This window comes from Toxotes jaculatrix, chromosome 4 (assembly GCF_017976425.1).
Source record: "Toxotes jaculatrix isolate fToxJac2 chromosome 4, fToxJac2.pri, whole genome shotgun sequence".
In the NCBI taxonomy this organism is placed as follows: domain Eukaryota; kingdom Metazoa; phylum Chordata; class Actinopteri; family Toxotidae; genus Toxotes; species Toxotes jaculatrix.
The window spans coordinates 20433783-20455947 of record NC_054397.1 but is presented as its reverse complement, the minus strand read 5'-3'; the positions used below and the strand labels follow the sequence as shown (position 1 = coordinate 20455947).

The 22165-nt window shown below is 41.6% G+C and overlaps 1 protein-coding gene across 2 annotated transcripts in view; it reads right to left on the bottom strand.

The window, feature by feature from the left end:
- pkd1a (polycystic kidney disease 1a) overlaps positions 1-22165 on the bottom strand; it is a 61151-nt gene that overhangs the window by 7953 nt on the left and 31033 nt on the right. For both annotated transcript variants that reach the window (XM_041035347.1, XM_041035348.1), the window contains exons 20-48: positions 21631-21828; positions 21205-21510; positions 20654-21099; positions 20216-20366; positions 17449-17601; positions 16625-16765; positions 14815-15136; positions 14450-14666; positions 12653-12812; positions 12399-12551; positions 12088-12232; positions 11117-11452; positions 10873-10961; positions 10275-10590; positions 9506-9680; positions 9043-9307; positions 8763-8958; positions 7984-8154; positions 7731-7874; positions 7428-7638; positions 7213-7339; positions 6991-7101; positions 6615-6664; positions 5959-6173; positions 5701-5779; positions 5478-5593; positions 1402-1604; positions 376-570; positions 109-248 (exon numbers count right to left, since the gene is read on the bottom strand). In XM_041035347.1, the coding sequence (XP_040891281.1) occupies positions 109-248; positions 376-570; positions 1402-1604; positions 5478-5593; positions 5701-5779; positions 5959-6173; positions 6615-6664; positions 6991-7101; positions 7213-7339; positions 7428-7638; positions 7731-7874; positions 7984-8154; positions 8763-8958; positions 9043-9307; positions 9506-9680; positions 10275-10590; positions 10873-10961; positions 11117-11452; positions 12088-12232; positions 12399-12551; positions 12653-12812; positions 14450-14666; positions 14815-15136; positions 16625-16765; positions 17449-17601; positions 20216-20366; positions 20654-21099; positions 21205-21510; positions 21631-21828 (5531 nt within the window). The remainder of the gene's footprint in view (positions 1-108; positions 249-375; positions 571-1401; positions 1605-5477; positions 5594-5700; positions 5780-5958; positions 6174-6614; positions 6665-6990; positions 7102-7212; positions 7340-7427; positions 7639-7730; positions 7875-7983; positions 8155-8762; positions 8959-9042; positions 9308-9505; positions 9681-10274; positions 10591-10872; positions 10962-11116; positions 11453-12087; positions 12233-12398; positions 12552-12652; positions 12813-14449; positions 14667-14814; positions 15137-16624; positions 16766-17448; positions 17602-20215; positions 20367-20653; positions 21100-21204; positions 21511-21630; positions 21829-22165) is intronic.

The following is a 22165-nucleotide window of genomic DNA, read 5'->3' as shown; positions in this document are numbered from 1 at the left end:
CTCTTGGTTTCAAAAAAATCTAAAAATTCTAATTTTTGATTGAACCAGCACAGTGTCTTATGAGGTCAAGTTTGAAACCTGTGTGTATGTGCGTGTGTGTGTGTGTACCTGCTGATGTTGTGATACTCAGGTGTGTGTAGGGCTTGCTGCAGCTGAGTGCGCAGTCTCAGGCTGTGTGTGTCTTTGGCAGAGTCAGAGTAGTTGAGAAGTAAAACCACCAACAGGAAAAACATGTAAAGCAGGAAATTCTGAAAAATAAGAAACAAATATTTTGTCAACAAACAGGACATAGAGCTTTAAATGTCTATAACACAGCACAAATATAAAACCAGCCTCCAGCAGCATCTCTCTATCTCAGTATATCTATTGAGTCACCTTCAGCATGGTGTGCAGCATGTGGACCTTGCGGGCCTGGTGCCGGGCTTGGGACAGAGCAAAGCCCTGAGGTGGTCTCACCCTAGGGACCCGCTGGACCACTCTCTCCACACGGGGGAACTCCACCAGCACATCCTGGTCCTCTGGACGCAGGCGACGCACATACACCGCATAGTAAACTGCCTCGCACAACACCTGTGGGGCAGAGAGCGAGTTTGAAAACTATTTCAAAGTTCAAGAGGTCGTTGAAATACTGATCAGGTGAAATGAAAATAGGAAAACCTCAACTGAGATACAAAGTGTTACCATGACCACACCCTGATGGGAATTTGGTCTAAAGAATTTTTGGGTGTGTACACTGCGTGTATGAAATTCCAGCTTTCATAGAAAACTAACACCGTTTTCAGCAGGAAGACAGAGAGTTTTAAGTGTTTCAACGGCAGTTGAAGTGGAAGAATTACATAGTGTTTAAATCCACCTCAACTGAATATTGTTGGCTACTTGAGGGCAGAACAACAAGCTGTAAACATAATACTATCAACCTGTTACAGCAAATGTGTTTCTGTTGCATGTTCACACACCCAGTCACATCTACATTAATTTAAAGTCATATTTTTGGCCTTACAATATTCACTCTTTTTTTAGCTCTGTTTCTGGGCAGCAACAGCTCCTGAGAGAAATATCCGGCTCTTTAGCTGCTTAAATGTTCCACTGTGTTCACCAGCCAGTTGCCTTTTTTTTTTTTGCTAAAAACAGATTTCAACTGAGACTGTGAGAGTGAACCAGAACATTAAAGTAACAGGAAGTAAAACCAAAACAGTGAAGCTAAAGACACTGAAAGGCTTTGTAGACCTGAGAGAAACTGCAGAATCAGGTGGTCATCTAATGCGGGTCCATCACTACAAACAATAGTTTTCAAATTACACTTAGTGATTTGACCCTTTATTAGTATAAAATAATGTGTATGTATATGTGTGTGTGGTAAACCAGCACCACTGAGTATAAATGTGTAGGTTGTGTGTCCACCTTGATTGGCTCCAACAGCAGGCATGAACACAGGAAACTGGCAAAGCAGGAGATGAGCCACATCATGGACACGCTTTGACTAAATCCGTGGCCCGCCCAAATCGAAATGCCATTTCCCAGAGTGATCCCTGCCCAGCTGCCCCACAGGGCGGCACGTCCACACCAGGGAGGGAACCGTCTAGGACGACACACGTCTGCCACAACTAGAGAGGGGGCAGAAAAGGGCAGAGGGAGTGAGGGAATTGAGTAAAGAGAGCTTTGTAACAGGAAAAAAGAAAAATGAAGGGAAAAGACGAGAGAGGAAATGAAGGTCCAAGAGGTGAAACTAAGACGAGTAAGTAAGCAATAAAAAGGAAGACAAGAAAGGAAGGGACTGAGAGTATATGCATTTTTAATTCACAGTATTAACTATTTAAATGTAAGGAATTAGCATTTTAATTACATTGTTTGATACAAGAGAAGATTTGAAGGCTATTTCACACTTCGGAAGTTAGATAAGAATAAAAAGAACAAAACAATCAAGTTTCCCAAACCATAATAAATCATGTTGTAAGACCTTTGGACCCCATGCTGAAGTAAGTGTGCGTTTTCAATTTCTTCTCGTATAACAAAGGACATGTTTTTCTTATTAAACATTCAGACAGGAAAATAAGAGCATGATGCATATACTCTGATTCTATATCAAAACATAACTATAATGGCCTAGACACACAGCCGCCAGTATAGGACTCATTACTGAATAGCGGTCCTACTCATTACTCATCATAATCATCAAACTTTGCTCTTTACCTAATGAGGGTTATAACTATTTTCCTAAAAAACCATGGTGATTTATGTCCTCCTATGTCACTAATCTGACCAAAGAGCAAAACACGCAGCGTAAAAGCAGAATGGTTTGCAGATAATTGATCTATGACGCACATAACAGATGACCTTTAGAGTCTAATTTGGAGCTCTTTTACAGTGGCTTCGTTGTTGTGATGGTATTTCAGATTTCATGTAATTGGCAGCACAAAGAATTGTTTGTACCTGCAGACAATTTACAATTGACACAAAGAACCTTGCCGTCATTTTGCTTGATAAAATAACCCTGGACCAAAGTAACAGGAATGCTAACACAAGGAGGAAATATACTTCTCTGACATTTTCTGCAAAGCTATCTTGTCTACTGAGACAACAACCAACTGCTAAACTTAAGTGAAAGATAAAAGTATAAATCCATCGATTTTACTCCTGGTTGCAAATTAAAGTAAAAGTTATTTTTCAAATTTCTTATGACTTAAAAATGCTCTTAAATTTACTTTTAAGCCAACAAACAAACAAAGTGTCCAAACTAAGCTCTGTAAAATCAGAGCCACAAACTCAGCTTCAACAAAGCGACATACTGATTATTACGATTTGTCTGTTATCTGGAGATATTCATGCCCCAGCTGGCTACACACTATGTCAGAAAATGAAACCATACGGCCGTGGTTGTCAGCAGGGTGTGTCAGTGACACAGCGCTGGCTGAAGCACACCGTTAGTTTGTAGCTAGAAAGACCAGAGCAACTTGCAAATATTTTTGGACTTTCGGACTGTCAGTCGTTCAGTTTCGGTTCCTAAAGCTAAACCAAAGTGTCTTTTGGGTGGCCACTTAAACACAAGAAGCATAAAATCTAAAAGTGATCAAGTCCATCATCTTTAACTGTACTCTAATTTAGACTTCCTTTGTTTATCTGAGACTTGCCTTCACAAAATGTCCCAGCAGCAGGGAAATATAGCATGGGCTCAATGAGAGTTATGATTTATGTGAAAGATAGTATGCGGTGTAATGAAATCCATTGGTCAAACTTTAAGGAATTGGTCTAAATATTATTTTGTCATCCCAAATGTCCTTTGTTTTTCTTGTAATTTATTAGTTCCTCATTCCTCTAATTGTGGTTTCCATGAGAAATTTGAGAACTTCTTAAAAGAATGTAATTTTAACAAAAGAGGTAATTATTAGGGGAGATTTTAAGGTCAATTGGGAGAACATATGATTTAGAAAGAATCTCAAACAGATAACCGATAACTTTGACCCTATTCAGCTGGGCCCACAAGAATAACAAATTCCACCAGGACTCAAATTGATTTAATATTTGAATAACAGTTTAATTTTAAAATCTGTAATATGTTAACTGGTATCTCTGACTATAATTTGACTCTGTAGCCCAGAAAATTAACCAAAAAGCTATTTAGCCCCTTTGTCAGGTAATATGAATCTTTTGGATTCTTCAAAAGCAAACAGAAGAACTTTAAATGTGCCGTTTGGCAGATTGAATGTGATGATTTACTGCTGGGAACAGACCATGAGGAAGACAGTCAAATATTCTCAAGAAAATTTGAGAGCACTGTTCAAGATTTTCAATGCAAATATAGGAACAGAAATAGTAAAAAAAAAACTGTCCCTTTGAAAAACTGATGAAATATTGCAACGTTACAGAATAAGGTGGTAGAGAAATTAAGAAAAGCAGAGGCAGGATTTTTCCTGACCATTACAGAAAAGGCAAGAGGTAATTCTAAAAGGAACTTGAACTTAAACTAAATGGAAAGTTAACAAACAACTCAGCTAAAGTAGTGGAAGCCTTTAACCACTACTTGATTGATCCTGTGACTACCATTGCATTGTTTTTAACCTGACTACAGGTTAGTCAATGGAGCATTCGCCCTCAGCGAATAGAATGCCAGTGAATCGGAGGTTATGAGAATGATTAGATCTCTTAAACCAACCAGAGTAAAATATATATTTGGTATGAATGCAGTTATGCCCAAAGAGCTCACTACAACACTTATCTTTTTCAACGATTTTCAAAAGCAGAGATTGCTTTTCTACTTCTAATTACAGGCCTATCGGCATCCTACCAACAGTGTTAAAAAGGTTGCAGAGAAATTTGTAGCTGAGCAAATCATGTAAATACTAGTTCATTTGCCCTGCACCCATGCAATTTGGATTTAGAGCCAGTTATTCAACTGAGACTTTCAAGTGTTTCTTCAGAGAAAAAAAAATCTAATCTCTCTTGGATGAATGTGTTGTTATTGCAGCTGTGTTTCTTGACATCAAGAAGTCATTTTACACTGTATCATAGAATTCTCATGTGTAAGTTATCTAGCTTCAGCTGTTCTTCAGATACACTTAGATATACAGAGTCATACTTATTAAATCGATCTCAGGATGTCCGGAGTACGGAATCATCAATCTGCCGCCCTGTGTCTGTCCACAGGTATCCCACAAGGATCTGTCCTGGGCCTATTGCTACAATATTTATATGATTTTCCTGCATGTGTTGACAACAACATCCAAATGCATGTGGACAACAGTGTTATTTATGTACATGGGAGCAGTATGACACAGGTTGCTAATGAACTCACAAATTCCATGGTTCATGCAAGAGCATGTTTAAAGTTTCTGTTTGCAACTAAATATGTCTAAAATAGCATGCATGTTTTTCACCAAGACAAACAGTTCTAGTCAGATGTCAGGGGAGAAATCAATCTCTCACTTGGCTAACTCTGGCACATTCACAGGAGTTTTTAATGTGCACATTGCCTGTTGAATAAATCAACAAATAAAAAATAAATTACATCTTTATTGCGTTTGTCAGTGTGGTACTAACTTTGTTTTAAAATAAAAAAACAAGTTTGTTTTTTATTTTATTTCCATTTTAGCCTGTTTCCTATTCATTATTTATTTATGTAATTGTTAATATTTATTTATTTATTATAAATATATTATATTGTTGTCAATATCACATTTAAATTGCTGCCGGAGATATTAAGGATTAAAATATTTAAATCATACTCACTTTTGCAGCATAACATATCACTGAGTAAAAATTAAGAATTGGCACATATAACACAGCAAATCCTTGTGTCTGATTGGCTGATCCTGAGCATACGTACAGTATGATTAATCATGTGATCACTTGGGAGCTAATCTTATATGTTAATCTTACACTGCTGTAATTAAGATGTTTGCTTATGCTTTATAAATGTCTTTTTCTTCCTCCACACACACATACAGTGTACACACACACATACACAACATTTTTACACACACCTGTATTAGAGGTGAAAGCAGTTTTTGGTGGGTCCCTTCTGAAAGGTTCTGGAGGAAGAGGCTCATTCAGCTTCTGGAGAAGAATCACTTCGGTCTTATCTCCAAAAATGCTCGACCTGACGCACAATACAAAGCAAATTAAACTCAAGCAAGTTCACAGATGTTCCAAGTAAAGCTGGTAATTCTTTGCATTTCTTGTGTCTTTTTCAGAGCTCAAACTTACAGGTCAGCCATCTCACTTTCATCTGCCTGAGGAAAGAAGTTCTGTCCGTCTGCCAGGATGTGTTTGATTAGATCCTCATCTGTGAGTGAAAAGAAGCATGACTTCATTTTGTACTTTACTGCTCCCACTGGACAGAGACAGTGCAATAAGACAACCACATTAACATTTATCTACTCAAAAAAAAACTGAGTAACTGGTACTGGCAAAGTTTAAATACCTGATCTGTGCAACTGGTTTAAAAGGCTTCCTACTTCCTACCTGAAGAGGTGAAATCTTTGTTGCGCTGGTCAGCCCCCTCCTCATCGTCAGGGTTAAAGGTCATGTCGACACCCAGGTGCCTACTCCCCTGACCCCTCTTCAGCCTGGGCACTCCTGCTCCGTGCCCCACCCCTCCCACCACGGACACGTCACTCAACAGCTCAGGCCAATCCCTGTCCTCCGTCTCCTCCTCTGCCATGCCCCAGCTCTCCACACTGAAATATACAGTGAGAAATGTTTATTATGTAGTGTGATTTCAGCAAATTATTCAGGTACTCTAACAGTCTTTTTTTTAATTTCCTCTCTGTCTCTCTTACAGCTACAACACAATAAGATGTTTCTCAGCAAACAGTAATGATGGTACAATTATGGGTTTTGAATTCACAGTTATTTTGTGACAAGAGAGAAATCTTTTTCCTCATTTGACATTCAAGAGAGGAAACTTTTCCTTTTTTCTTTCCCAGTCTCTTTTAGAGCACAATACTCTAAATTACAAACAATTTCCCCTTTTCTATTTATTTTTTATGCTTTTTACTTCACTTTTCTCTCTTATCCTCCCTTCGTCTGACAGCTGGCAATTATACTTGGCATTTGTATTCCAATAAGCAGCATCATGCATTATCTAAAACTACTGCCATGGCAATGGAGAAACTCACCTTTTGGTTGATGGAGTGGGCAAATCCACATTGGTTTCTTCTGAGTTTGTCTGAGAAACAGATAGGTAGGTGGATAGATAGATAGATAGATAGATAGATAGATAGATAGATAGATAGATAGATAGATAGATAGATAGATAGATAGATAGATAGACAGACAGAGACAGACAGACAGACAGACAGACAGACAGAGACATACACTAATTACCTCATGAGGGAAAAAGATTTTTTCTTGTCTAACTGCAGTGCTCCGTTCTTAAACAATCACTGGGCCAGAGCCACGGGATTCATTTTAATTTCATATTAGTTCCATAATAAACTAAAAAATCAGGCACCATTCAATTTTTAATCCCTGTCTTTTCCTGTCAGACTGTACCTCGCCATTAAAAAAGAGGAAGGAACTTCCAGCCATGGAGTTGTCCAGGAAGTCATCGATCTCCACAGACTCCTGGTCCACTTGTGGCGGTACTTGCTCCACAGACGCACACTAACGTTCAGACACACACACGCACAAAGAGAAAATACTCAACTTCAAGTCTGGCCTCTGGGAAGGACTGAAACCTTGATCATGTATTGGCTTTTGGCAGATTTGTGTTACCTTGCTGCGGCTCATTCTGAAGAGCGTGAAGACCAGCAGGTAGAGAGGATAGACGATCAGACAGGTCACCACCCCGGCTGCCACAGTCTCTCCATTTAATGAAGAAAGCCTTGAAACAGCCTGCGGGCTACAGCACAGGATGGCATTGAAATGTAGGAACAAATCACAAGTTGCAATGTGGAAATTCACAAAGACAACAACACCAATTCCTGTACCTGTATCTCTTGTCCACCACGATGCTGTACCACAGTGTGTTGGCCAATAGGAAGAGCTGCAGTAACACAGCACAGCAAGTGGCTCTCTGCAGGCGGGTGAAGGGGCTGCGGGGGGGCCTCTCCCACAGCGACAGCCACAAGTGGCTCTCGCACAGCGCCCTCTGCAGCTCACACCGTGCGAGGCGGGGCAGCTGACGAAGCACAGCCTCCTCTGAAGGAAACGGGAAGGAACACAGTGCAACTGTCATCACACTGGCATCGACTACCAGCTGTGTTTATTATGATTTGATTGCAATTTCTTACCAGATGCCTCCACCTCAATCTCTACCCGTCCATCAGTTCTCTCATTGTCGACTGACAGCCACTCTTCAACCAGGAAGTAGTAGCTGCTTCCTGTCTGCAGGTCTTTCACCAAGACATACTGTAGCATCCACGCTGGAGACAGACCTGAAGGAGGGTCATGAAACAATGGTTTGCTCAAATATCAGCTGGTTAAACTCTTTGTGATTACAAGGCTTTGTTCTGTGTGTGTGTGTGTGTATGCACGTGTCTATACCCTTGTTGTCATGGCAAATTCGTATTTTCCAGACGTTTCCCAGGCTGGTATCCGTGGCAATGTGAAAGATGTCAAGAGCGTTGCGTGAGAAGGCTCCTCTGCTGTCGAGATGACGGTGTCCACTGAGGCTCTCACGCCCGTACAAACTGATCCCCACATGGGCTGTAGTGCCTAAAAGGAGAGACAGAGACTCGCTATATCAGCCTTTATCCACATTTAATTTGTGTTAACATAGTTCTTGATGTTTTCATAATTAAACTGCCCCTGAAAAAGTGGGGTCATTCATTCACAGACTCTTAGTTTGTCATGTTGGCTATGTTTTATTGAAATAACTTAATTTTAAAATAGATCAACAGGACTTTAATCAACTATTCAGATAAGTCATAAATTCTTTGGGCAATTTTTCAAGCAAAGGAGCTTAATATTTGATGGTGCCAGCTTATTAAATGTGAGAATTGGCTGCTTTTTCTCACCTTGCACCACAGCGAAGTAATTATCTGAGGGTTTTGGATTGTTTGTCGGACAAATTAAAGCATCTGATTATATCACCTTGGGCTCTAGGAAATTGTGATTCATCGTTTACTGATGATGTTTTAATGTTGTTTTACAGATCAAAAGGTTAACTGAGTTAATGAGAAAATTTCTTATGACTATTTGAAGCCCTATTTTAAAATCAGTATTTTATATATTTACTTCATTTTTATTAATTTATTCTATTTATTCTATTTAATAGAATTTTTTAGCATCCTTACAGCCATCTAATAGTGTCTCTAGCTCACCTGCCCCTCGACTCCAGCCGGTCTTGACCTGAATCTCGTACTTGAAGAGCCCGTCTCGGCCGCAGAGCGGAACCACACCAGCCCGGCGTAGATCCAGCTGGTCCAACTTGTGCAAGATAGCTGCTGCCACAACATAGCTTAGTAAGCCCAACACACACACCAGTAGCACAACTAGGCTTGGTGGACCAGAACGCTCCTGAAGGAGAAGGGAAACGGTTTAAGAGTGTGTTTGTCCGGTGAATGTGCACAAAGAGTGAGTGTTTATTTATGTGATACTGACTGGCACTTTAAAGCTGATGGCGTTGGAGGGTACAAACAGGCTTGCAGCAAAGGCTGTGAGGTGCCTGGTGCGGCAAAAAGCCCTGCTGGCGCTGGTCTCTGCCAGGGGCACCATGCCATCTGTCCGCCACTGCTTCTCGCTCTCACTGAAGTACTGACACAGGGAGGCAAACACCCCGACCTCCAGATGAACACCCGCGGGCTGAGAGTCGGGGCTGCAGGGCGTACTCACGTTGATGAAGTAGTCCAGTGTGGTGTCATAGAACCTGTGTAACACAGGACAGAGGTGACACTGTTTGTCACAGTCATACAGGACAGGAAACAATATGCTAAATAAAGAGGCATCCAGTTCTATGGACAGACTATTGACCTGCAACAGCTTTTGCAAACACAATTCCAAACTTACTTTGTGCATGTTTAGTACACATAATATTGTAGTACATTGTATGAACAAGGGCTCTTACTCTGGAGACAGGAAGAAGGTGTACTTCCTGTGATCTAAATCTTGCCCTGTGGTCATACTAAGTGTGATACGTTTTCTGTCTGTGCAGCTGAACTCGTTTGGTCTTTCATGGGAGTGAAGGTAAGCCATGATGTATGGCTGCTCTTCACCCTCTTCTCTTTTATCCTTCGCTCCATCTGGAGAAAGAAAAGGAAAAAAGAATGAGAATAAAAACTGTCACCACAACTACCAAGAAGAATATAAATGCATAATGTACCCATTTTGCATTTATAGATTGCATGATTTCTCCTTGTTTAGTACATATAATAGCTATATGTTGGTTGGCCAGTTCAGAATTCATACTGCCACTCTCTCATGCTATAATTAAATACTGAAAAGATTCTTAATTATATATTACACAATGCAATGACATTAGATGCTCCTTCATTTATGAAAGAGAGCAAAGGTTGCCAAAAAAGCACAGAACGATTCTTTGTTGACCCCTGAGAGAAAATTGCAGCATCACAGCTGCTTGTATACATAATGCCAGTCCAAACAATGATAAAAAAGAAAAGGCTGCGAGGGTCCACCTATTTTATAGTACAGACGAACACTGCTACTAAATTACAGCTTCAAAATGCCTTCCTGAGTCAGTGTCAACAAAAACTGAACATTGTTAGCCTAACCTATGAGTATGTTTATTGTATTAGATTAGACACTGTATTGTTCAGTTGTTCCTATCGTATGTCCACCCCCAGTTTATAAAGTGTGTGATGAACATCAGAGCTCACCCTCCAGAGAGGTGAAGTTGAGCTGAACAAACAGCCCTGCCTGTCTGTTGGTGTTTCCTGTGCTGACCCTGACGATGACAGAGTCACAGTGGCTGATGTTAACCGCTCTGGCTGTGGGCAGTCCTCCGTTACCGGAACCCTCAGCGCCCACTTCCCCACCAGTACCGTTGTTAACAGATACGGTGATGGCTACGCTGTCATCCAGTCCTGAAATTGGGATCTGGGTGCCATTTTCAGTGCGAAACTCCATTGACGCCACCTCGGTAGAGACAGCGTAGTTAGTCACATAGTTGAAGGGGAAGGGGTTGGGCTCCACCTGGGGGGAAAAAGAAGGAGGGGGAGAAAAATCATGAGGGGGGGGTGAAGTGTGGAGAAAACAAGCTCTGAGAGAAATTGAGGGTCAAACAGAAAAAAACAAAACAAAAACAAAACTAGAGCACTTCAGTCATTTCAGTGAGTGAGTGCTGATGAGAGATTTTGGCAACAGCAGCTTTCATTCTGCCAGCTTTGTTGACAGAGATCTAAAGACAAAGTTCAAAAGGGGAATTCTGGACTCCACTGAGTGGTTTCCATCATGTTAGATGTTTTCTGATGTTACCTGAAACAGTAGCTGCATGATACTGTTTCCTGCAGCAGCTCTGCCAAGACTGTTTTTGAAAGCTCGTGGGATGGAGAACCGCTGGCACTCTGGAAATAGAGGAAGGAAGAGACAATTAAACACACGTTTCTCCACAGCCCTGTATATAATGTCCAGCTTTCTACAGCTTATGGGGTGATGAACAGTTTCACCTACAGAAACATAACTTTCAGCAACTCATGAAAGACTAAGTACAAGTGCCCACCTGGACTGTTGTTGCCATGGTAGCAGAGCAGGCTCTGGGGGTCTGCCAGTTTTCCTGTGGCAGCGATCTCAGCTCCCCTCAGCACCAGCGGCTCCTCATTGAGCACCCGGGCGTGCATGAGGATCAGCATGAGGACTGAGGACAGGCTGTAAGCCTTCGCTGCCACTCGCAGAGGGTGTGGCTCTGGTGAGGAGGGTGACGGGTCTAATGCATTGCCTGCTTGCTCCTCACCAGAGGAGGAAAAAGGGGAGGTGTAGGGGTGCGAGGGGGAATCCACATAGGCCGCCTGGAGGTAAGACTGGGAGGCTGACTGGCTGACCTGATGGATCAGATCACCTGGAGGGAGGGAGAAAATATGAGATAAGGTTAATAGCTAAGGAAGATAAGATAGAGGGAAAAAAAGGTGGAGAAAAAGCAATTGTACAGTTTCACTGTCGTTTGTTTTCTCCTGTAAAGTAGTGTCGGTAGGTGGTGGTGTGTACGTGGTGTTAAGAGTTAGTGAGCCAACCACTGATAGACTGATTGTAATTGGACAAGTGATTTTCATCAAAGATCTGTGGAAGATTTTCACTTGTTCTCTAGATATAAATGTGGTGGAAAGAAATGATTTATCATGTTAAACATTAAATATGGGACACAAAGATGTTTCTGGGCACTAAGGGTGACTAAATGATTTGACACCTATAGAACAAGTAGCAATAACACAGTAATATTGTGAGCAAGAGCAGTAATTTTACAGTGGATCTATGCAGCTCTATTTCAGTCTTCAGTCTTCTTATGGTCTCCTTTGATTATAAACAACAGGAGAGAGACGCCACTGTGCTCCACTTAGCAATGAACATACGTGAATAAATGACTTATTGATGGCTCCTAATTTGTGTTACAGTTTACTTTCATTCGGAGACTTGGAGACCAGCACTGTTCAGACAGATGGAAACACTTGCGCACTCACAGCAAACTCTCTTTCTTACCCATGATGTTCAGGATGTTGTCAGCTATCTCAGTTGGAGTGACGGTGCCCTGCTTGGTGTCAGTCTGCAAAATCTCCAACATGGACTCCAGCTTGTTCAGAGTGCTGTTCTGACACTCCTCGCAGATGAACTCCCGACTCACCGCCTGGAAAACACACACAGAACTGATCTTTTGTTTGCTTTCTTGACAGTTTCCTACTTGTCTAGCTTTATTCTTTGTCCCTGTTCCACTTGTCCTTCTTCTTTCTTTCATTCTTTTCCTGCTCTCTATCCTTTCCTTCCCATCTCCCCTCCTCCTCATCATTACTCACCGTGCACTGTGCCAGAGCAGCAGAGGTCTGCTGGATGTCATTAACAGTGGTCAGGTCCAGTGCCGTCAGAGCTCTGGTAATGTTGCTGCGGACTCTGACTCGGTAGCTGCGCTCATCTCGGGACACCCGTGCTGACTCCCTGGTCTGTTCATACTGAAAGTGAGTATATACAGGTATAAGTGTGCTTCATGTATTATAAATTGACAGATACTGTAGATACATTAATTGAAGTTGGGTGAGTAGACCTCTCCTACCTCATTTAGGACTGTAATAAGAGCCAGTGATAACTCTCTGACCCTCTGGGAGTCTCCCTGCTCCAGCAGCTTCTTGAGTTTGCTGTCTGTCAGCTCTGACAGCCAGTGGGGAAGGCTGCTGTACTCAGGAGGTGGATCTGGCAGCACAACTTCAATGGACCTGGACACAAACACAAAACAAAAAGCACTGTTATTGATTTCATTGTCATTGTTTCTAGTTTAACTATATTTGTGTGGACTTGGATGTACATGCAATTGCTTTAGGTAACTCTGAGGACAGTAATGTAGCTTAACCATGAAAGAGACAAGACTAGGGGGTTAGATTTTTGGATACATTTATTATCTTTTAAACACATGATCATAAACAGCTCTAGGGATGATAATATCTGCAGGCTATCTCAATAACTGTTGTGAAATTTTGTACTTTGTACTAGATGGATGAAAGGCTTTCAAAGCCCTTCAAAGCTTTTCGAAGACATTTGTGGTTCCCCAAGGGTGAATCCAAAAAACTTTGGTGGTCAAATGACTTTTCTTTTCACCACCATAATGTTCATGTTTGCAGTTTGAATGAAATGTCTTGACATCCGTTAGATGGACCACCATGAAATTTGAAATGAATTGTAATAACTGTGGTGATCCCTTAACTTGTCATGATATCATGCTAACAGGCTAAAAAAAAAAAAAGACTGTCACCACGGTAAACATTAAACCTGCAAAACATAAGAATTGTCTTAGTGATCACATTGACATTAGTATTTAGCTCAAACCACTGCTGACCCCAAGTTCAATTTACCTTCCCTTAGCTTGATTTCTTGTAGCAGCTCCTCTTAAAAGCAGAGGAATTACACTTTCTACAGAACTGATGGTTTAATAAATTGGGCTCACTGACCTGCTGCTGGTCCAGACATGCTCAATTTACTGTCTCTTACCTCAATTATCCCGTAGTTTGCTCTCTTGTAGGCCCGTTTAACTGGTTCCAGATAGTAACACCATAACACTGGAGGCTACCCTTGAACACTGCATTTTAGATGCATCCAAATATTGTTCAAATGCTCAGAACTTTATAGTGAAGATCTCAGCCAAAGTCTCCAATGATACCAAATATGTCTGGTTGAATTTCGTGGAAAAGTGTAGCTCAGTAAATATAGAATATTTCTATTTGATGGGAAACTGCAGCCACTGAAAATACAGTTGTTAGGGTTTGACTATTTTACGCTTATAGCTTCAGTGAAGAGTTGAAACAAGTGAATACAGAATACATACTGTATGTGATACTGTCTGTTAGTGTGGAATAATATGATTTTAACAACCCTAAAGCTACTTGAGGGAAGATAAGGAAAATTGAAGATTGAGGGGTTTTAACCTCGGGCTACCAGATTCACTTACTGTAACATAATCTAGCTTTAAATTACTTTTTTTCTGATGCACATGCAGAAACATTTGAGCGGGATCCAACTTTGGGGATGTATAATATTGTACAGATTTTCCTCTATTTTACAGGAGCTGATGTTAGATCGCATAATAAGCTGAAATGTCCTACTGCAAGGCACTAAACTGTAAGTCACCACCAAGCTAAACGTTTTTAAGCTCTATGGTGAAATTCTTTGGCTTTTCTAGCTCTACAGGAAAGTCAGATGTTAGCAACAGAACAGAACCTTGGAGATGGCAGAACCTTGGAGATGGCAGGGATTTATTGTACCTCCGCAGTAAAACTTCAGTAATGTGCAGGCTTAGCTGGCTTAACTGGCCACACTTGACTTGACTAATTGAACTAAATAGTAAAAAAAATGTAGTTACTTGTTGAGTGCAGTGATGGCAGCTCCCTGATGGTCCTCCACTGTGATGGACACAGCTACGCGGTGTCGGGCTGAGCTGAAGCCTGGAGGCAGGAAGGCTGAGTGCTCGGGACTGCTGCCTTTGTAAACACAAAAGTCCTCGCAGTAGTCTTCTCTGCAGCGTGTCACCAGGAGACTGTAGAGCAAGGGCGTCTCTGAAACCCCCAGATCACTGTAACCTGGAGGCAAGGTGATGAGTAAGAGTGCTTTTAGAACCGGAGAGAATTAACAAATTTAAAACATGGAAACAAAGGCAAAGAATGAAAGTGAAACACATACATTATGTGTCATGTGTGAAAAAGTGAGTCACACCTTCCTTCTTCTTACCTGAGCAGTTGAAGTGTACCCGGTCCAGCAGTGTGCGTATCCTCCAGCCTTCACCATCTCCGTCCCCGTACTCCACTCCCGCTTCCCCTCCTCCTCTCAGGTGACACTCCCCACCAGCTGGCGGCATGTTGTGATGAAGAGTGATGGAGGCGGCGCCCTCACCGTCCAGACTGCGGTCAGTCACGTGCAGGGTGAAGATGTAGGAGTCTCCGTGGCGCAGGACACCCTGACGCAGCACCAGATTCATGCCATCACTTCCTGTGGTGGTGGAGGACGAGTCCAGGACCAGAGTCTCATTCTGCAGCGTTATGGCACTCCAGCGCTGAGAGACAGAGAGAGAAAGAGATTTTACTTACAGCAAGCTACACTTGTTATTTTCCTCAAAAACATAAAGTAATTAGACAATCTAAAAGCTTTCATTAAAGATGTGGACTGCTTCATGTTTTTTTTAAATACAAACCAAATATGTGTAGACAGAATTGACAGGCAGTGCCAGTTAGATACATGAATGATTCATGGGATCCAGAAACCAGGTTATAACTGTCCTAACCTGATCAGTGTAAACTGATTAATGTGTTCCTGGGTAGCGGGTTATGAAAAAGGGGGAGGATGTTAATGAGTGAGCTCTGGAGGTGCTGACAGGTGGAGTATATTATCTTTGGACAGAGTCAGAGCTGTTTCCTCCCTATGTCCAGTCTTCATTGTGTGCTCCCAATTAAGCAATGTAGAGTACGTAATGTAGAGTGTAAAAAAGGTCAGACATATGTTATCTTTGGAATAATGTTGATGAGAAATTATTCCATGCTATATTATTGTTATAAATCATGCTCCCCAGTCATTGACCTATAGCTCCTGCTGATGGTTCAAATTGCTGCAGCCTCAACATGTGTGTTGGTCTCTCTCCATTGGCTCCCACTGCATTGTTATAACCTATGAGCCGACACACAGGCAAGCCCCAGACAACATTTCTGAATTCTTAGGTCCACATGGTAACTTGAAGTCTCACAGATTAGCTAACCAATGTGTGAGACTTGGACGTTTCCACAGCATGGCTTATAATTCATGAGAATAAAAAAAAAAAAGCTTATCAAAACTCCCTTAAATTCTCTCCCTTTTTATTGATATTGTTTCTGTTTAGTAAAGTCTTGTTCCAGTTACGCTTCTTACTGTCCTTCCCTGCAGTAAAAAAAACTAAAAAAAACTTTACTAACTTACTTGTTTGGCCACTTCCACACAGGCTTTATATGGAATTAAAAAGGCTGAAACTTTTGATGGAAAATTAGCTTTTTCCCAGCTGATGCTGATCTTTGACCCCTCAGCTGAAATTTATGCATGTGAGAACTTCATGCAGTCACACTAAGAATGACCTATGTGTAGTATGGAAACTAAAGAACAGTGAAATTATTAAAAGAAGTGACCTAGGTTATAGTACAGCTGAGCGCAGTCAGCTGGTATGTGCAGTTTGAGGCCCAGTGACTCAACAAGTGTTTTGTCTTTCAAATTGTTTCCCTGTGTTAGTAAGGACATAACATATTCTCTCTGGCTCCACTTGTACAATGACCTCATTCTCACACCCACACGCTGCCTGCTTCAAAATCCCAGGGAAAGACTGAATAAAGGATGGGGGAGGAGAGGTGGAGCAGGAGGAGGAGAACGCAGGAAAAGATTTGGAAATGTTGACTTCACTGTCGCTTCTGTGGTGCGGTGACCTCATTTTGCTGAGACACAGAAGGTTGGATTTAGTTGGGTTATGTGCTTGTGCCTGTGCGTGTGTGTGTGTGTGTGTGTGTGTGTGTGTGTGTGTGTTTACCCCACGATGAAAGTCCTGGCAGTTGGTGCAGGTTCCTCGGAGATAGACGTACGAGTTCTGGCTGACCTCGTAGATGGACTGGGCCTTACAGGACACACACTCCAGATACACCATGGGGATGTGACCACTCTGGACAAGTACCTGTCACACACAGACATACATACAATGTGAAACAATAGTGTGGTATACAGTCTCTCCAAACAGCAAGCTATCTTCCCAACCACCTAAAAACAAACAAGCAATCATCTGCTATGTGAGCAGTTTCTCATTTACTCTTTCTTTGATGATGACCTCCAGCTTTTAGAGTGTCTTGTTGAAGCAGAGGGAGGAGAATGAGCGAAAGGCTGATGACAAATCACTTGTAACATGCTCAACAGCACTGAGCACTGCTGCCAGTATGATATATGAGCTCCCCTATAATCTTAACCCAAAACTGAAAATGATATACTAAGGGGTACTTCCTCACTAATTATCTGAGAAATTTCTAGTTGCAGGCAATAGCATGGAGCTCTTATTTGACAGCCTTCTAGGCTTATGGTCCCTTTAAATTAAGGAATGACTATTTGCTTGTGATCCCTCATTACAACTTGCATCCTACCAAAGACTGATTTATTTACCTCAAAACTTCTCCCATTGCTTTGGTACTCTTCAGAACTCTTAGAGGGCGGAAGAGTAATAGCCTTCTTCTTTTTAATCCCATTTATCAGTTTGTGAGCCTCAACATTAATATTGTGACCCAGTGGAGGGTTTCTACACCCCAGCTTTGGAACCACCGATTTAAAGAATGCATTTATTCACATTTAAGAGAAACTGTGTGCACTTACAGTCTGTGTGGTGGATTCAGGTGCCATGCCGTCTTTGCTGATGGTAAGTTTGAAAGTGTATTCAACACCAGCCTCAAGCTCCGAGCCAGAGATTCCCAGCACCGGGCCGCTGGAGCCCAGGCCGAAGTTCAGACTGGAGCAGTGCTCTGGACCCTGTGATCAGAAAGGGGGAGGGAAAAATCATGACATAATTGTAGCAGATTATTGTTGAGCTGGGACATTTATTTTTAATGAATCAGTGACTTGAATCACTCACTCAGTGAGTGAATGTACCTGCATGTTCGCTCGCAGCTGACTGAGAGCTCAACTGAACTCTGAAATGAACAGATCATTTCAGTTCAGTTCAGTTCAGCCTGGAGAACAACACTACACTATTGTGCACCCAATTCCATACACTGCCGTAATACCTGCACATTTCAAATTAATTTCTCAGATTGGGCACCTAATTAAAGAACGGCAGTTTACCAAATGACCGATGTCTGTAGGGAATACAACACTTCTGCACACAAAATAAACATTTGTGAGAAATTAAATTTTACAATTTTAAACATAGGTCTATTATGTCAGCACCTCATTAATGGCCAAATGAATCCAGGTGGTCTCATTTGTTTGTCTGTGCACATCCGTTAAAGCAAAACAAACATCTGCGCTTCATTACTTCTTAAGTTATAACAATTCATTTATTTCACAGGTAACGCTCATAACCTGTGAACTAATGAAGCAAAAATGTTTGTTTTGCTTGCACAAATGACGGGCAAATGAATGACTCACCACTTTCGAGTTGTTTGGATGCTGATGGGGTTCTGAGGCCTGTGCTTAAAAATGCAGTGTTTAATTTCTCAAAAACAGCGCAAGGACAACATTTTTATTTTGCCTGCACAAAAGTGCACAAACTCATCAAAATGGTTTTATTACTATCCTGGTCACGTGTGGTGCCAACTTAAAAGAGGTACAAGATGAACTGCTGCAACTTTGTCCTGCACACTTAACTTGTTTACAAATTACCTTAAAATCTTCTTGTATGTAAAGATGAAGGTGGATAGTCATACTCTAGAAACTCTCCTTCAGAGAAAAGAAAAAAGTCATCCTTTTGTAACAGTCATTTTTTTTGGTATGTTTGTATTTGTATCCAAGGTCAGGACAGTGAAGGACATTTGATTAACTGTGTTTCTGTCTTCTGCTTTTCTCCATCTCTTCAGGTTTGAGTCCTCCTACTAGAACCCAAATGTCTTTGACTCTTTGTGGTCAAACTTTGTGCCCTTCTTTCTCTTTATCAGCAGCTTCGCACAGCTGTGTGTGTGTGTGTGTGTGTGTGTGTGTGTGTGTGTGTGTGTGATGTGTGCGTGCGTGTGTGTGTGTGATGTGTGCATGTTGTTTATGTGCAAGTGTGTAATTGTCAGGGTGGAGAGCAAAGCACCAGCTGTGGAATGCTGAGTTTATCTGTAAGCAGTTGCATAACCCTTTCAATGCCTGTCTGCTTAGATGTACAGTACACACACACACACACACCCACACCCACACACACACACACACACACACACACACACACACACACACAAAAACACATCCTGTTGGACACCACACCCATTCCATTGCATTTTATATTATGGTCTTTTGCTGCACAGGCAGAATGTGTTCCCAACCAGCCAAGGAAGCAGTGAGTGTGAAAAACACTAAATGAATTTACACACACAAGCACGCAAGCATGCACTCAACATTAAAGAGGCACACTCACAAACTGTCCTGAACTGAGTTCTCCTCTGCACATCAATGCTGCCAAGCCTCTCTGAAGGCAGTTACAGTACACAGGACCAGATGACCATTACGTAATTTTTCCACAATCTCCTTTGCAGAATGAAGCCTGTCCTCCAAACTGTGTCTTATGAATTCACCATTAAAAAGTTTGAAAGTGGAATTTGGTTTGACAATTCAACACTCTTTTATACCTATTAGACTCCAGCCAAATACTGAAAAAACAGTTAGAGACTGAGAGGGACAATCCTGTCTAACCACAGGAACGAAAGCTGAACAGCAGAAAACTCTGTTGTACTCCACTGAGTTCTTCTGTAAAGACTTTTAAAAATGCAGTTTGTTCACTCACTATTCACTGCTGAGGTTATGGACCTTGCGACGTAGTAATTTTTTTTAAACAGTGCATGCTACATTATAGCTATTTCTCCATTTTCCTTTAACTCTTACACTATATTAGTCATTCACCTTTTTTTAAATAAACATTTAGATGAATACTGCCTGGAGAAGAACTTCAATGTCAAACTGAGTAAGTGCTAGTCCTTTTTGTGTTCCTTCTTTTTACTTTGTGTTATTACATTTAGATAGGATAGACAAACAGAGAAATAAATTGGTAGACAGATTTAAAACCCTAACTCTAACCCTAAAATAAATAAAAATAAAAATAAAAATAAATATAGAAACTGAAAATAATACAGGGATTAGTGACTAAAAAATAATGCCTATTGATACATTGCTGTGCTTTTTAGAGACTCAATAATAACATGACCTTCCATAATTTATAGACTGAATACAATCCTCTAAAAACAGAATGAAACAACCCACACTCCTGGTGAGGGCTTGAATATATTGTATATTTATGTGTACTGTTATGTAAATGGACACACAGAAAGTTATTTCATGTGAGAGCAACATAAAATGCTCATTTACAAAAAAAAAAAAAAGAAGACAAAAGCTCATCCAGCTATTATTCGGTTAAAATGTGAGAAAACAACTTTTGATTCGTGCCTGCTCTTACCTTCGATGTGCTTTGACACTCCCAGTGGTAATGGAGCAGTGACTGGCTGTCTGGGTCCAAGTTGGGGTCGTAGGACTGCTCTGCACTGAGCTGCAGGTCCTGCGTCCTTGACCACACTCTGTAGGTACCCCCCTCTATGATGGGCATCAGCCTGACAAGGAAAAGATTTAAAATTAACTTAAAAAAGATAAAGTAGTGCAAATTTCAAATTCAAAAACTTGTTAAACTCAACAACCTCAATAAATCAACAAAGTTAGGAGTTATACTTCTGCAGAGATAAACGTGGAAATCTTTGCATAGAATCCATTGTGACTTTATACAAATTATAGGTGGATTATTGGTTTAATTTTTTAATTTATTACTTAGAAGCCATAAATAAAATGGTGAAAGTATATAATCTACAGCTCTAAAGGGAAAATGTTGTGTTTCTTTACTGACCTGGCAGCCATGACACTCAGCTGCAGACAGGCAGCCTTCCTTAGCGGCACGCCTTCATATGACAGAGAAAACACCAAGGTATAGTTTCCTGTTGCCAGAGCCATCTTAGGCAACGACAGCTGCAGTCGCCGCACATCCACCTCCATTGATAGACGAATTACTGGGACAGGCAAAGACTGAGAGGGCTGAGTCACTGCTCCAGAGGGAATCCGGTCATCTTTGTCATTATCACAGGTGGGTGTTGAGAGTATCTGCCAGAGGTACTGAGCTCCATAGCGTGCGCAGCCTTTCAGATCCACACTGGCCTCCACCAATGTGGGCTGCGAGCGCCAGATGGCCAGGCGGGGGGCTTGAACCACCTGCACTTCTGGTTCCTCACACTCTAATACACTGATGTTCACCTCCACCTGGGCCAACACCCAGCTCACCAGATTACTGCAGTTTGCCTAGGAGGGAGAAAAACAAACTGGTGAAGCTTTCACATGCAACATCTCTCAAATCAATTTATCTCATGTTTCAAGGATCACCAAATGTAATTCAAAAGAGCATACTTGAACCATGTAGTGTCCTGGGTGCCTGTACTCATAACCCACAGTTGTGGTGTTGGTGTGAACAGGAGTAGAACCATCACCAAAGTCCCACAAACACTCCACAGGATTAGACCTGGGTGTGACAGAGGCCATCAAGGTTATCGTCTTATTGGTGAAAGTGTCCTGAGGAGTTGCATACAGGACGGCAGCCGCCAGCAGGTTCTGCACTAGAATGTGCTTGGTGATGTTCTGAGAATGCAGGGCGTTGAAGGCCTTCAGGTAGATGGTCAATAAACCGGCCTCTTCTGGCGTGTAGGACACCTGGGGCTGGACAATTCATTGAGACACATCACCACTTGTACAGGTTTATAGTACAGCTGTTTTTTTACAGCTTTTTGTGATATTTAAGTCATAACTATAAAGGCTTTAATTCTTAAGTCAGCTGACCTCTTTGCTTAAATGTGATGCCCAGTGGAGGTGGTGCAGATCAAAAGTCCACAGGAAACTAACAGGTTTGCCCGTCAGGATGTTGGCCTCAAACAATCTCTTCTCACCCACAGGGATTGCTGCGCAGCTTCCCAAGATGGAAAGTCCACGCACCGGCTCCATCACCTCGACCTGGATGTGCCGCCTCTTGGAACTCACCTGGATTGCGACATTGCAACACATAATTACTTCTTTGTCTTGTTGACATCACAGTTAATGCAAAAAAATTGTGTATCGTGAAATTGTGCTTCAAGTAAGAGGTGCAGTGGAGGACGACAACAAACATCAGCAATGTGTTCAATAATGTGTTTCTGGCAACACAGATTTACTTAAATTTTACACATGCTCTACTGATGTCAAGGTCTCTCTCTGAAGAGCAGTATGCAGAGAATTAAAGTCACAGACCGTGATACCATGAGATTACTGATGTGTGTGCCAAGAATAGCATCACTGGATTGCAGGATAAATGCACCCACATGTCAGGCAGTGACAACAA